A 14,745-nucleotide genomic window follows, 5' to 3' on the forward strand; every position below is an offset into this window, starting at 1 on the left:
TCTGACCCCAAGAGCTGTCAGTCCGAGGGCTGACCCTTTATCCACTGAGCCAAACTATCAGCCAGGGCTTATGAGTCTTAATCGCTCTTGTACCTTATACCAGAAATTCCTCAATAAATGTGAGTTATCTTCTAATATTTACTGAATCACAAACATGTAATAATTCCAGAGTCATACCAAATAGTTATAGGCCTACACCCCTTTACTTCGTTACACACAATCTTAATTACACCTCTCCCCATCAGGAAAATAACTGATTAACTGAGACCTTACCACAAATAAAGTTCACATAATTTCATTTAAATATTGGCAAAAATTAATAGCCAGAAGAAAATCTCTTCTATGGCTGTTGTCGCATCCTATTTCAGGAGTGACATTTTCTATTGATTGCAGGAAACTTCTTTGCTGGTTAATGACCATATTAAAGCATTTACATTTGCAAACCAGACTATAATGGAGATAATTTGGCAAAATAAAACAACTAGGAGCATTATAAAGATATTATTTGCCAAATCTAGTGAAACTGAAAAATATCATAGTGATGGTATTTCCATATAAAAATGTCATTTAAAAAAATATTTCCAGCATGTATATTTCTTTTTAAGCATGTTGTTACTGTGATTTGCAGAAGTGAATTTTTAAAAACAATATCAAACTTGGACCTAACTCATATTAGCCCATCAGAAAACACACTTGACAATAAATTGTGGCTTTTTTACTTATTATTAAACTAGACGCCCAGTGCACAGATTTGTGCACCGGTGGGGTCCTTCGGCCTGACCTGTGGGGATCAGGCCAAAACCAGCTCTCTGACATCTCCCAAGGAGTCGTGGAATGTGAAAGGGTGCAGGCCAGGCGAGGGACCCGACGGGTGCACCATCAGGGCTAGGGAGGGACTGCAGGAAGGCTTCAGGGCATGTCTAGTCCCGTTGCCCAGTCCCGATTGGCCAGATGCCAGCAGCAAGCTAATCTACCAGTTGAAGTGTGTGCTCCCTGGTGGTCAGTGCATGTCATAGTGACTGGCCAAAAGATCGGACAATTAGCATAATTAGGCTTTTATTATATAGGATGCTCCTAGTAATGTGACCTATCTGAACTTTGATTTCTCATCCTAAGATGGGAAAAATACCAACCATGACGCATGAATGGCAAGTTTCCAAGCACTGACTGGGAGCCCCGGTGATGGTAGTTCCAAAGTATTCACAGGGCAAAGCTATGATGACATTATTTGAGGCTCCAGGAAGAAATCAGAGGTTGACCGTTTCTAGCTCCGGCCTTTCCCCTCCCAGGCCTTTGGAAGAACTAGCCTCTTTCTGAATACTGGCCTCACTGAGGTGAGGCTGGGTAGTCCTAAAGCTGGTGCAATATCCTACCTTCAGGGAAAATACCTAGGGAGTAACTGGTAAGGAATCTCGGCATGACTAGGTGTTCTCAGAGATGTTCAGGGACCGGGCTGGCTTTTGGGAAAATGATTCTTAAGCCAGGTGACCAACCACCAGTACCTGCTGCAGGACATCCGGGTTCTGTTGCACGAAAAGTAACAGCCTCTGGCCGGCCTGGGTGGCCTCTCTGCAGCGGAGGGGCTTCTTGCCCTCCTTGGCTATGTGCTTGAAGAGGTAGGAGACGATGTAGTCTAAGCTGGTACAGCAGCTGGAGGAGACCACGGTATCTGTACGAATAACAACGAGAATTAATTCGCATCACTCAAGCGTTTGCTTCACTGATTCATTACAATGACTACGTTAAAAATATCACCTTCTAGTTCCAAAGCATTTTTATCAAACTGCAAATTCCCGAGGGCAGGTATTTGGCCTTGCTCATTCTTTAAACCCACTATCCACTGTGGGATGTGGCAGGATATGTGAGCAAGTGCATGGGTCCTGGGGAGACCTGGACAGAATTCCCCATTGGCGATCTTCAAGAGCCTCTGTTCAATTCAGTGACTTTAATAAATATCTACTCGGTGCAAAGTGCTCTGCTCCGGGGGAAACACCTGATGCCAGAGGTTGTGTTTAGTATCTAAGTCACTGTATCAGCACGCTATGTGAAATGAGTGCCACCCACTGGGAGGGCTGGGAGGGAGACATCACTGGATGGGCGTCAAGGGGAGTGTGGGTAAGGAGGCAGCACCTGAGAGGGACTTGGCAAAGTTATTCGAGTTAGACACGAGGAAGGGCAGTTTTCCCCGAAGAGAGATTACCACCAGGTACACACGTGGTAGAAAGGTATGGATTTGGGAGCCAGGCAGCTCTGGTTTCAAATTCCATATTTTGCAACTACTTGTTGTATTGTTACTTTGAAAGAGGCACTTAACCTTTCTCATCATTTGTAAGATGTACTGCGGAGCTAAATGAGAAGAAAATAACTAGTCTCATCACAACAGCTGGTATTTTTTGAGACTTACTGTGTTACCGTGTTTCTCCGAAAATAAGACATCCTCCGAAAATAAGACCTAGTGCATAGAAAGATAAGACATCCCCTGAAAAGAAGACCTAGCGCATCTTTGGGAGCAAAAATTAATGTAAGACACTGTCTTATTTTCGGGGAAACAGGGTAGTTACACGGATTATTACTGTTAATCCTCACACCAGCGTTATAATAGTTGTTACTATTATCTCCATGTATAGGGGAGGACACTGTGGGAATAAGTGACTTGTCCACTGACACAGAGCTACATGACTGTGGAGCCATGACAAGAAAATAGACAAGGAGGAACTCTGGATCTGTGCTTTTAATAACTAAAATTAAGTAGATATTAAGCAAAATTGGGTATTAAGGAAGCATATATGTAAGCATCAGCACCTTCCGACATCACAAAGGGGCCTCAGGCTGCCCTCAAGGTGAAAGGGGAGGGTGTGCTGAGAGATCAGGGCTTTCAGTCTGAGCGAAAGAACGTGGAGGGGGGAGTCAGAGAGAGAAGGCTGACAAAGTAGGTTGGGATCTTCCTTGAGGACATCTGATAGTGGGCTGAGACATTTACATTTAATCTGAAAGGCAACAGAGGTGTTATATTATTATTCTTTTTTCAAATGTATTTTTATTGATTTCAGAGAGGAAGAGAGAGAGATGGAAACATCGATGATGAGAAAGAATCATTGATTGGCTGCGTCTTGCACACCCCCATCTGGGGATTAAGCCTGCAATCCGGGCATGTGCCTTGACTGGAATCGAACCCAAGACCCAAACTGGTCAGGGCAACAGAGGTGTTATTGAAGTTTTTTTTAAGCAAGAAAGTGACAAGATAGAACAACCATTTATTGAGTCTCCTTTGAACACCAAAATGATCGTTTCATGAACTTCTAAAAACGACTTTGTATATAGTAGGTGCTGTTATTTGTATTAATAAAAATAAAGCCCAGACGTTAAGTAGATTACCCAAAATTCATGGATTTGATTCAGAGTGTGACACTGTCCTGCTGTTTTTGTTTAATGCTAACTATGGACATGATACCAGGGAGCTGATGGTTAGTGACAGGAACAGCCAGAGAAACCACTGAAAACACTATGGCACTCAGAAAATGGCAACGTGGTGGACTCCAAAGAGTTAACTGGGAAAGCAGATTATCAACTTCTTAAGGAAATAGTTTTTTACCCTTTGTTTACCTCTGAGGTTCTGATACACGTGTGAGCCTGCCACAGATCTGAGGTGAACTATTAGCTGAACTGACTGAGGAACGGGTACGCAAAACTAACCTGAGAAAGTTTTTCAGAGGTCTTGAGATGTGTTTTAATAATAAAATCCACAGTTGATACAACACTGCCATTTATAAGCCTTTCACACATACTGTTTTAGGAAGAAATGGCAGAGTAAATAGGAAAGGTAGCTTGGGGGCAAGTTGTTTTGATTGTTGACATTATTACAGATAACCAGCATTGCCCCCCCGGACCTGTGTCCACCTCCACCCCTGCCACCGCTCTGCTGGCCTTCACCACTCTGCTGTCTATGCACTATGCATATATGTTCTTTGGCCACTCTCTTCTTTGACCCGGTTCTCCCCCTCTCCTCTGACTGTCAGTCTGTTCCATGTAGCCATGCATTGGGGCCAAGTTTTGAAAAACAAACGTATGTATTTAAGATTGAGCATAACATTGGTAGCTGATGCAGGAAAACAAGGGTTGAATGAAAGTCTAAAAGATGGGCATGGACAACAGATTTGGGAACCTGTGGAGCTATAGGCTTTTAAGAAAGAAGCTTGTTTCCCTCCTAAAGGTATAGCATTTGATTGATTGATAACTAATTAACTGTTTACCTCTCCCCACTAACTGGGTCACTTCGCAGAAAAGAAAGTTTGGTTTCCTAACCCTGAGCAGTAGTATAATGTAGTGGAAAACATCTAGGCACAAAATTTACTTGTTGAGTCTGGCTGTTTTTCCTTTTCCTTTACATTTCTGCCTTTAAAGTTCTAGCCATGCAAGAAGATGGGTTAAATAACTTAACATCTACAAAAGGAAACAAGCAGGAAATAGATATGGTCCCCTCACCAGTGGAGAGCAATATGCCATCACTCACACAAAAATTAGAACGACTTCCCATAGATTTGGTGACCACATGCCATGCAGGTTGCATTAAAAGGTTCCAATCTACTGAGTCAGCTACGAAAAAGCTAGGTAAACACTTTAGACACAAAGGTTGGAACATACATCTCTGCAGTAAAAGCAAGCTGATTTATGGGTGGGGACTCAGAAAGGATAAATGTTATTTCAGGGTAGAGTGAAAAGTGTGGAATCAGAAGGATCAAGAGCATTTGATCAAAAACAGAATGAACAGTGCTGAGGACTATGCATTATTATCAGTTTTCTTTATTTACAGCTCGAGCTACTGCATGAGGCTCAAATAATGAAATTCTCTTGACATGAAAGAAGTCATGAGTTTTCATATTTTGTTCTACCCTGTTTCCCCGAAAATAAGACAGTGTCTTATATTAATTTTTTCTCCCAAAGTTGCGCTAGGTCTTATTTTCAGGGGATGTCTTATCTTTCCATGCGCTAGGTCTTATTTTCGGGGAAACATGGTAGTTCTTGGTGTTTAGAATCTTTTAACGATTCATCAGTAATTTAGACAATTTGGATATAATTTTAAGCCTATCATGCATGTGTCTTCTGTAGCAACTTGTTTGGCACTGAGAATCACCCAATGCTCCTTTTCTCCTGCAACTGGTCTCCACAGGAAGCGCATGCGTCATTAATAGTCTTTATTAACATGCTGCCTAGGACCATCATAGAAAGCTGTGCCGAAAAGTCAACTGTGTAGGGAAGAGTTGCTTAACTGAGAGTCAGAAGAAAGATAATAGGACTGAGCTGAAATATGGTTTTGACTCAAAATTTCTCACCACAGCGTAAGGTTGTATGAAGGTCTTGGAAAAATATGGCGTGAAAGGCAATTTCAGAAATAAAAGGCCTATTTGAGGGTTGGAGTGGGTTTGGAAACAAGTAGATCTAGATTTCAATCTCTATTTTGTAGATGTTTGACTTTATAGAGCTTCAACTTGCACCTCTGCAAAATGTGCTTAATACCACCTACTTATGTGAGAAAGTGATGAGACAAAGTGCCCGGGCATAGTGCATGACACAGATTTTCCTTCTCACTTACTTGTCTTCCTGGCTATTTCAATCCCTTGAACACCACGCCTGTCATTCTAGGTAGATAATCCCACAGCTTTTTTCTCTTTAGCATGTTTTTGGTGAGGGAAACATGTACAAGGTCTCTAAGTCTCTAAATTATTTCCTGAATATTTCACTCCCATATTACACTCATGCATACAATTTAGTCCATCAAATTTAAGAATGTGATCAAAATAATAACACATTCTATTGATTAATATTAAACATGTTAGCTCTGGCAGTTTCCAGTTGGTTCACCTTCTTGGCTGCCCTCACCTCTCCTTGCTCTGCCTTTGCGCCTCCTTTACTTCTTGGAGTGCACCCTGTCCCCGCCACTTCTAAAGAAGCCACTTAACCATTCTCTATTCTTGATCCCATTTAAAGTCTTGGGTTAGCACATATCAGGATTTGACATTTGTGTGTGTGTGTGTGTGTGTGTGTGTGTGTTTGTGTGTGTGTGTTGTTCTCTCTCCCCGTTAGAAGATAAGCTTCCCCTGAGCAGGGACCTTAGAATAGTACCTGGTACACAATTCTATGCAAAATTGTTATTGAGTGAGTGAATGCGTTGAGAACAGCTTTTTGTAAGCCCTGTGCTTGGTCTCTGTAAAAAAGAGTACGGGGGGTGGTGGTGCTGGTGATGGTAGATGGGTGATTAAAAGTATAGATACTATAATTACTTTCCTTATTGCCCTTTACCTTTCCCCACATTATAGCAGGCCCGGGTTAAAAATGCTAATGAATGATGACTGACTAAAATTTTTTAACATCCCGCTAAGCAAGTCACTATTCTATCATCGATAGAGTAAACCTACCTATAAATGTCTTCTCGAAAATTTGTTATTGGAGGAGAAAGACAAGTGGTTATTTTCAACATCTAAATAGTTCTCTTTCTTAAAAGACACAGAGCACAATTCACCTGATTATGTGCACAAATGAAAGACTATAACTATAACTCCAATACTCTGCCCCACAAGTCCTACCTGCCTCGTCCTCCCCAAATTCCAGCTCTTTCTCTTCCACTCGGTGAGATGCGCTGACTTGTTTGGCTCCCCCTTCCTCGCCTGTAGCCTGGAGCTGCCTTGGGAGCGAGCTTGAGCACTTGTGTAGGTACTACCTCATTTGTTTCCTCCTCTCTGGTTTCACAGTCCTGTACTACTTGTTGTGCAGTAATTGCAAAATGTTGTTTCATATATTTTGTTCTGTTTTCTAGTTGTTTATGGCAGCGGTTACAATGCCATTTTGCAACAATATAAGAGACTGAAGATAAAATCACAAGTACAAGGAAAACCATTTCTACCAGGCATCTAGCCACCGAAACTGTGACTTTACCAGGTACATCTCGCAGGGTGGCAGATGAGAAGAACGAGTGAGTTTTAGTTAGAAAGACTCCTCGATCAGGCACTTATTAGTTGTATGACCTTAGGCAAATTGTTTCACCTCTCTGAGCCACAGTTTACCATCCATTTAATGAAAATAATCTTATCTAATTAATTCACTCAATTAATACTTAGTGAGTACTTGTTAGTACCAGGCTCTGGGAGAGTCTGATCAAGACGGTTCCTCTCCTTCAGAAGCTTGCAATCAAGTAGGAAATAAAGACAAGCAGTGTAATTAGAGTGCCTAACCTAGTTGGTGAGTAGATGGTTCTGAAAAGGAAACGAAAACACCTATGGCAGCACGAGGCACAGCGTGGGCGCCCATGGTCATATATTTAATGAGTGGCAGCACTGGAACTTAATCCCAAGTTCAGTGTTCTCTCCATAATGTCACTTGTTGAAATGCAGATTCCAGGCCTAAGACCACATTTGGAGAACACAGCCACTTGCAACTAATTAAAAATCTCCCAGTATTACTATGATGTGAGATAAAAGAATGTCAAGTCAAACTGTAATAATAAAAGACAAGACGTCAGATTCTGTCCATGACGGATTAACTGCTGTGAGAATTTTCCCTTCTGCCATAAACAACTAGAAAACAGAACAAAATATATGAAACAACATTTTGCAATTACTGCACAACAAGTAGTACAGGACTGTGAAACCAGAGAGGAGGAAACAAATGAGGTAGTACCTACACAAGTGCTCAAGCTCGCTCCCAAGGCAGCTCCAGGCTACAGGCGAGGAAGGGGGAGCCAAACAAGTCAGCGCATCTCACCGAGTGGAAGAGAAAGAGCTGGAATTTGGGGAGGACGAGGCAGGTAGGACTTGTGGGGCAGAGTATCGGAATTATAGTTATAGTCTTTCATTTGTGCACATAATCTTTCCCCCCTTTTCCCATGATCATCTGAATGAGCTCGGACATTAAGAGACCACGTTCTCCATGCTACTTACCAAGAGTAGTGAGCCCCTCTGAGATAGAGGTGAGAACATACAGGAGCACAGGAGGCTCCAAGTTGGTGATGAAGTTCATGTGGTCCTGGGTGAGGCATTCCAGGAGTGGGTAGTAAGACTGGCTCAGTTTCCGATATTGCTACAACACAGAGATACTGAATGTCAAGCCACAGAGAAGCAAAAGGCGTGTTACAGTCCAGTGGAAATTGCCATCTATAATAGTGGAAATGGTAAACTTACTTAAACAAAATAAATATAAAAGAAATATATGAAACAAATGTAATAATTCTCAATTCAGCATTTATTTTTTATTTAAAAAATATATATTTTATTGATTTTTTACAGAGAGGAAGGGGGAGAGAGAGAGAGCTAGAAACATCGACGAGAGAGAAACATCTACCAGCTGCCTCTTGCACACCCCCTACAGGGGATGTGCCCACAACCAACGTACATGCCCTTGATTGGAATCAAACCTATTTCAACATCTAAATAGTTCTCTTTCTTAAAAGACACAGAGCACAATTCACCTGACAGTTATCCAACGGTTACAATGCCATTTTGCAACAATATAAGAGATTGAAGATAAAATCACAAGTACAAGGAAAACCATCCGCAGACCGACGCTCTACCGCTGAGCCAAACCGGTTTTGGAATCTCAATTCAGCATTTAAAGGGTTCTAATAGGAATCTCTTGATGTCCAGAGATCCTGACTTGAAGCTCCAGCATAGTACGTCATGTCAACTTTACCTTACCATGGTTAACACTTAAAAGCAAGCAAAATCTCTTTAGTATGGGATATAGACGACTGAATTATTTTTCTGGACTAGAACATTATAAGCCTAACAATGGCTTGGCAACCTTTTTTCTCCTTAACACATGTAAATTTCCTATTGTAATAGGATTTGGCGTTACAGTCTTCTTTATTTACACACTGTCAACCATTCTAGCGAAACCATAATTTGGTAAATGGCTTAATATATACCATACACTACAGGTAAGAGATAAGCACCTGAGAAAGATACCCGGAAAAGCTGAAATAAAACTCAAACCAATATCAAAAAAGTACCCTCAAAAGAGAACTAAACCGGAGCAATATATCCTAAAGTGAGATTACAACCATGTCAGAAGAACTTTGTGAATGCTTGTTAAAAACGCAGTTTTCTGATCCTCATTCCAGACACACTAAGTGAAAAGTTCTGGAAAGAGGTCCCAAAATGGACCTTTTAAATATATACACTAAGGGAGCCTGAAGTATCCTCAAATTGGAGGATTACGGAGTTAGTTTCAATTCCTAGTCAAGGGCATGTACCTGTACCTGGGTTTGATCCCTGTTCCAGTTGGGGTGCATGGGGAGCCAACCAACCAATGTGCTTCTCTCACATCAATGTTTCTCTCTCTCCCTCTCCCATTCACTCTCTCTAAAATATCAATGAGAAAAATGTCCTTGAATGAGGATTAGCAAAAAAGAAAGAAAGAAAGGAAGAGATCAGAATGTCAAGGAGCATTTCTCACACAAGCTGACTGATGAAGACCCCCCAGATCTTGTCACTTTGGGTTGGGAGCAGGTGGAAAAGCCTAAACGAAGCCTGAGCATGAACTTGGCTGTGCTATGAAGCAATCACTGTAATCACAATGGGCATGTATTAGCTTTTATTTAACCAGGCAGAAATGTTTTAAAAAAGTCTCATAATGACACAGCTCAGTGGAGGAGCCTTGAATTTGAATCTCCAACAAGCACCGAGGTGATTCTGATGGGCCTCAAGGTTTGAAAACCACCGACATAAATCACAGAAACTAGATGGCGGAGTAGAAAAGGGACCTAGAGATCACTTTGTTAAATTCACTCCTTTTAAAGGTGAGGAAATGAAAGCCTGGAGAGATAGAGAAGGTGATTGATTCACGGTAAGTGACCAGTGAGTGGCAGGGTTGAGACTACACTAGGCTGTGCGGCTTCCAGGTCAGCTCTCTGTCCACCACCCAGACTATTAGTGGACATGCAGGCCACACAGCAGGGGAGGCAGACAGGAGAATGGGAGGGGAAGAACCTGCAGCCAACCCTGCATTTTCTCCTGCAGAAACAGGGACCTTTGCTAAATTATAAGACTGGTTGTAAGCAATTAGTTGAAATTGCTAATTACATTTTCTCTAGGTGCAGAACCTGGAGCACTCTGGACCACTAATTTGTCAGAAGGTGGGAGCTGCAGTTTTTAAAATTGCATGTTTAATTATACCAACGGAGCTACCATACTTGCTCAAAGTTCTGTAAGCTAAAGCAAGCTGCTGACCTAAACTGTAAAATGTCCGGGTACTGTGCTAACTCCCCCAGCTTCATTATCTCAATTCCAAGCCACAGGGGTGCTACTTCTCACGTTCCCCACAAAAGACTCCCATGATGCGAGGTTGCTTACCAGCAAGTCACTGTGGGACACTGACAGCAGCATTTTGACAAAGGCCTGGAGTACGTTGTCAAAATGGTTGTCCCCATACAACTTGAAGACGCCAAAGCTGACATAATTTCCACACAAGGCAGATTTGAGAGCCGAATAGCAGATGGAGATGCCCTTGAGTTTCATTGGATAAATCTGATCTTTTGAGAGGCTCCCGAGGGACAGGATCTGATTACCTGTTTTAGGGTAAAAGCAGAAAGAGAAAGTGATATAAGTAGATACAATTCAAAGCAGTTATGAGGCAGCCTATCTCACATTTTTGCTTTACTGTTTATGCTCACTTCCCTACTGTTGTTTCAAGAATTACACCATTCATGTAATGAAAATATAAACATAAGGCAGTTTACCTGACAGGCACAAAGGGCCCAAGGAATCAATCAAGGGCATTAGGAAATATTTTCTATTTTTATCTGGATGTATACAAAGACACATAAAAATTCATTGAGTTGTATTCAGGATTAGTTCACTTTTTGTACTTTGATGTGTGTTATCCATTCTTCAGTAAGTTGTTAAAAAAGTAGGAGTAAATGTAAATAACCAACTAAGTCAAGAGAAAAAGATAACCTAGACTGAGATATAAATTACTCGAAATTCTGGGGTGAATTCTCAACCCTTTTATATGAACTTGATCTTGAGTTACTTCACCGTTAGGACCCTCACAGGTTTGGTATATGAATTAAATGAAAGGAGACACATAAGAGGTTCATGGCACAGCACACAAAACGTTCCTTCCTTTTTCTCTTTAGATCCTTTTGCAGAAGATCTCAAGAGATGACTGCTTTGAAAACTGTACTTAAATTCTAGGTTGACCATCAAAAGACAAAGAAATGTTTATACAATCACCTTAACATTTACAACCAACAATTTGTTTCTGAATGTTTGCCAGTAAGGTATAGTCTAGGCAAAACCCAAGAATGCTTTTTCAAAAAATATAAAGTTGTGAATGTTTCTTAGCTCTGTCTTTTCCTGTTCAAGTAAGTACCACTACTAAAATGGAAACTGAATGCAATTTACAAAATTTAGAGGTACATTGCTGTGATTTTGTACTGTGTCAACTTGGCTAAATAAGAATTAACTTTCCCAGAATCCATTTCTGTATGGTTGTGGGCTAGAATTGGGCAAAACAGAAACTCATGTGAGACTTGGAAGGTTGAGGGGAAGTAGCCACCTTCTTAAGGCCATTGTGATCAGAAATGGTGAGAATAAGATGTAGAAATGCCACTGGCTTCAGTCTGTCCCTGCTCTTCCTGCTGTGTCTGGAGCTACCAGCCCTGCTGACCAAGGATCCCAAGATCACTGCCAAGCTCCTGGCAGCAAACTTGCAGAGCGGCAGCTATGCAGAGGCAGCAGTCTCTCACTGAGGTCCACGCCACTACACCAGCCCTTCACCACCTCCTTTCATGTCCACTCAGCAGCTGGGTGTGGGAAGCTTCTAGATTTTCCTGCCAGCTCCAACTTGTCCATCCATGTCATTGTTTAAGGAGCACTAATCAGTGATTTTTCTCCTCAACTTCCAACTCTCCTCACTATTTCCCCATCTTTGCCCAAGATTGTACAAGGTCTAATAACTCCTAAAACAAATTTCCGGTCCCACAACTATCACAGTGCTTGCTTCCATTTAGAATCCCGACCTATGTGTTTATCATGGTAACCACATGTGGACTAAGAGGTTAAGCATAAAACCACCCTCGGCTGGCCTAACTGAAACATGTCCATATACAGGTTTTCTTCTGTGCGAGCTCAGAAGCCCATGCAGCTTTGCTTATCATTTACACACATGGATGACAAAACCATTGTCCGGAATGCAGAAGCATATCTTGGAATTTACTCCGTGTCAACTTCTACACCCTCTCTCATCATCTTATCCTAACTCGCCTTACAGACAGTGATTTCCACACAGATTCAATGCAATATGACAGCATTAACTTAACAGTTCCTGTGTGTGAGGTGCTGGGAAAAACAAATGAATTCTCTGATGGAATTCAGTCTGGTGGAGGAAACAGATCTGTAAAAATAATTGCACGTAAGGTGGCACACACACAGAGATGTGTCAAGATGTATGGGAAGAGAAGACACGGACACTGCGTGGGCAGGAGAGCATGGGAAAAGACACCATAGAACAGGTTACTTCTCAAGGACCTGCTGCAGTTTCCCAGTTGAACTTGGAGGGAGAGGAATGGATTCCAGGCAGTGAAATGCACAGGTGTGAGGGCTAAGAAAACAGGGCAGTGCAGGACAGGACAGCTGTCAACCACTGCTTGCCTACCTTTGCCTCAAATCAATGTAAACCAAGGCGGGCCTTTCCCAGGAAAGAAAAGCACGGTTTCCGGTGATGGGAAGAGCCAGAGTAGCTGAGGAGTGGTGGTAGTCTATGCATTTTGGCTCATCTTTTGGGATTTTTTTTATGCTAATGTCCTTCAGAGGGAAGTAAAGGTCCTAAAGTCTTCAGCACAAGGTGGAATAGGCAGACCATGGTCTCTGTTGGGGCGGGGAAGGGAGGGAACGACTGGCTAACTTATCAGCAAGAAGGATTAATTATTTAGAACCAAAACGTTTAACTTCATGTGAAAGTTGCAAACTGGCACGCATGTCTCTTGGACCGTTTCAGACACATCTGTGTTAATTAAAACAGTGAATAGTATATGACCGTGCTACGTAGAATGAGTAATACTTCTGAAATAGGAAACACTTATCTCATTGTGCTCCAGCGCCTCGGGGGCATTTCATGGTGGCTATAAAGACTATGGATACAAATGAGCAAACAAACAAAAACTCCTAGACACAGAGAACAGTATGGTGTTACCGGAGGGAAAGAGGGGTGCGGAGCAATAAAGGCTAAAGGGGGTCAAACAGATGGTGCCTCTGGGTGGTAAATACACAATGCAATATGCAGATGTATTATAAAGCGGAACACTTAAAATCTATATCATCTTACTAATCAATGTCACCACAATAAATTTAATTAAAAAAAAGAAGTCGTGGCTAAGTTGTCAATTATTGACTCTAATTCAGCTTTATTCAACAATACTTATTGAAATTGGAGGCCCTGCCCTCAAATAGCTTATAGCAGCGGTCGCCAACTTTTCGGACCTCATGGCGACCACAGGGCTGCGGTTTGGTTCTGATGTTCCATTATAGGGTGACAACCCTGCTTGCCTTCCCTGCTCCATCCGGGGCCTGAAAACCCCATCTCCTTCCTTCTCAGCACGTCCCTCTGGAGAGAAAGGCCTGTTACACTGACCCCACGGACTACATCTGCCATGGCTGGGGCGGGGAAGGAGGTGCCGGTACACCTTTGACATCAGACCTGGCTAAGATGGCTGTGGAGGAGAGAGGCTGGGCCGTGGGAGAAGATGAACGGTTCACCTGGCCAGAGGCCACAGTGGGGGAAAGGAGGCCCAAAGCCAGGACCTGCCATCCTTCCTCCTGGACGTGCTGCTCCGTAGAAAAGATCTGCTAATGAGGGGAGCGAACCGGGAAATAAGCAGAGGAGGTCTGATACAGTAACTGGGCTCTGTAAATATTTCCCTCAGTATTAGTGCACATGGATGGCTGGGTTCCTCTTTTGTAGCCTCTCCTCTGTCCTCTGGGGAAGCCTCTTTCGTTTGCTTGGTTTTTTGTTAGCTTCCAGCACTCAGAAATACTCTTCTAGACAACTTTCAGGATCTAGATTCAGAGAGGGATGTATATATAAAGAGGTGAAATCTCTTTGGTTTATCCTACATCTACTTTCAGATCTATTTTTTAAAAAAAATAATTTTGTATTGATTTCAGAGAGAGGAAGGGAGAGATAGATCAATGATGAGACAGAATCATTGATTGGCTGCCTCCTGCAAGCCCCCTATTGGGGATTCAGCCTGCAACCTCAGCATGTGCCCCTGACCAAGAAATGAACCCGTGACCTACTGGTTCATAGGTAGCTCAACCACTGAACCACACCAGCAAAGCTATTTTTATTTACATTGTTTCCTCTGACACGCCCCTGCCCTGAGTGGCTGAGTCCCTGAAGTTCTTCCCTTCTTCCCCACCCTGACAGAGGAGCAGCTCCCTGCACAGCCTCCGCTGGAGAACTGGAGAAAAGAGAACACCCCAACGGAAGATAATTAAGTTCATAAACATGCAGTGATGAACTGGTGGGCTTCTGAGTCATTCTGACCTAGGCTTTGTGTCCTACATCTTCTCTTACTACCTGGGTGTCTGGGCAGATTACTATCCTCTGTAAGTCAGTTTCTTCATCTGTAAGATGAGAATAACAACAGTCCCGATAACTCACAAGGCTCTTACAGGTATGAAGTGGAGGAAAGGAGACAGTGTGTGAAGTGCTTACCCCAGTGCTCTGTGAAAGTCAACTACAACAGCACACAGC

The 14,745-nt window shown here is 42.5% G+C and overlaps 1 protein-coding gene across 2 annotated transcripts in view; it reads right to left on the minus strand.

Annotated features, from left to right (window-relative positions):
- Positions 1-14,745, minus strand: part of RANBP17 (RAN binding protein 17) — a 217,566-nt gene that overhangs the window by 21,906 nt on the left and 180,915 nt on the right. For both annotated transcript variants that reach the window (XM_084886137.1, XM_084886138.1), the window contains 3 exons: positions 10,341-10,555; positions 7,932-8,070; positions 1,503-1,669 (listed from right to left, as the gene is read on the minus strand). In XM_084886137.1, the coding sequence (XP_084742263.1) occupies positions 1,503-1,669; positions 7,932-8,070; positions 10,341-10,555 (521 nt within the window). The remainder of the gene's footprint in view (positions 1-1,502; positions 1,670-7,931; positions 8,071-10,340; positions 10,556-14,745) is intronic.

Source organism: Pipistrellus hanaki, assembly GCF_964339955.1.
Source record: "Pipistrellus hanaki genome assembly, chromosome: 5".
Lineage (NCBI taxonomy): Eukaryota > Metazoa > Chordata > Mammalia > Chiroptera > Vespertilionidae > Pipistrellus > Pipistrellus hanaki.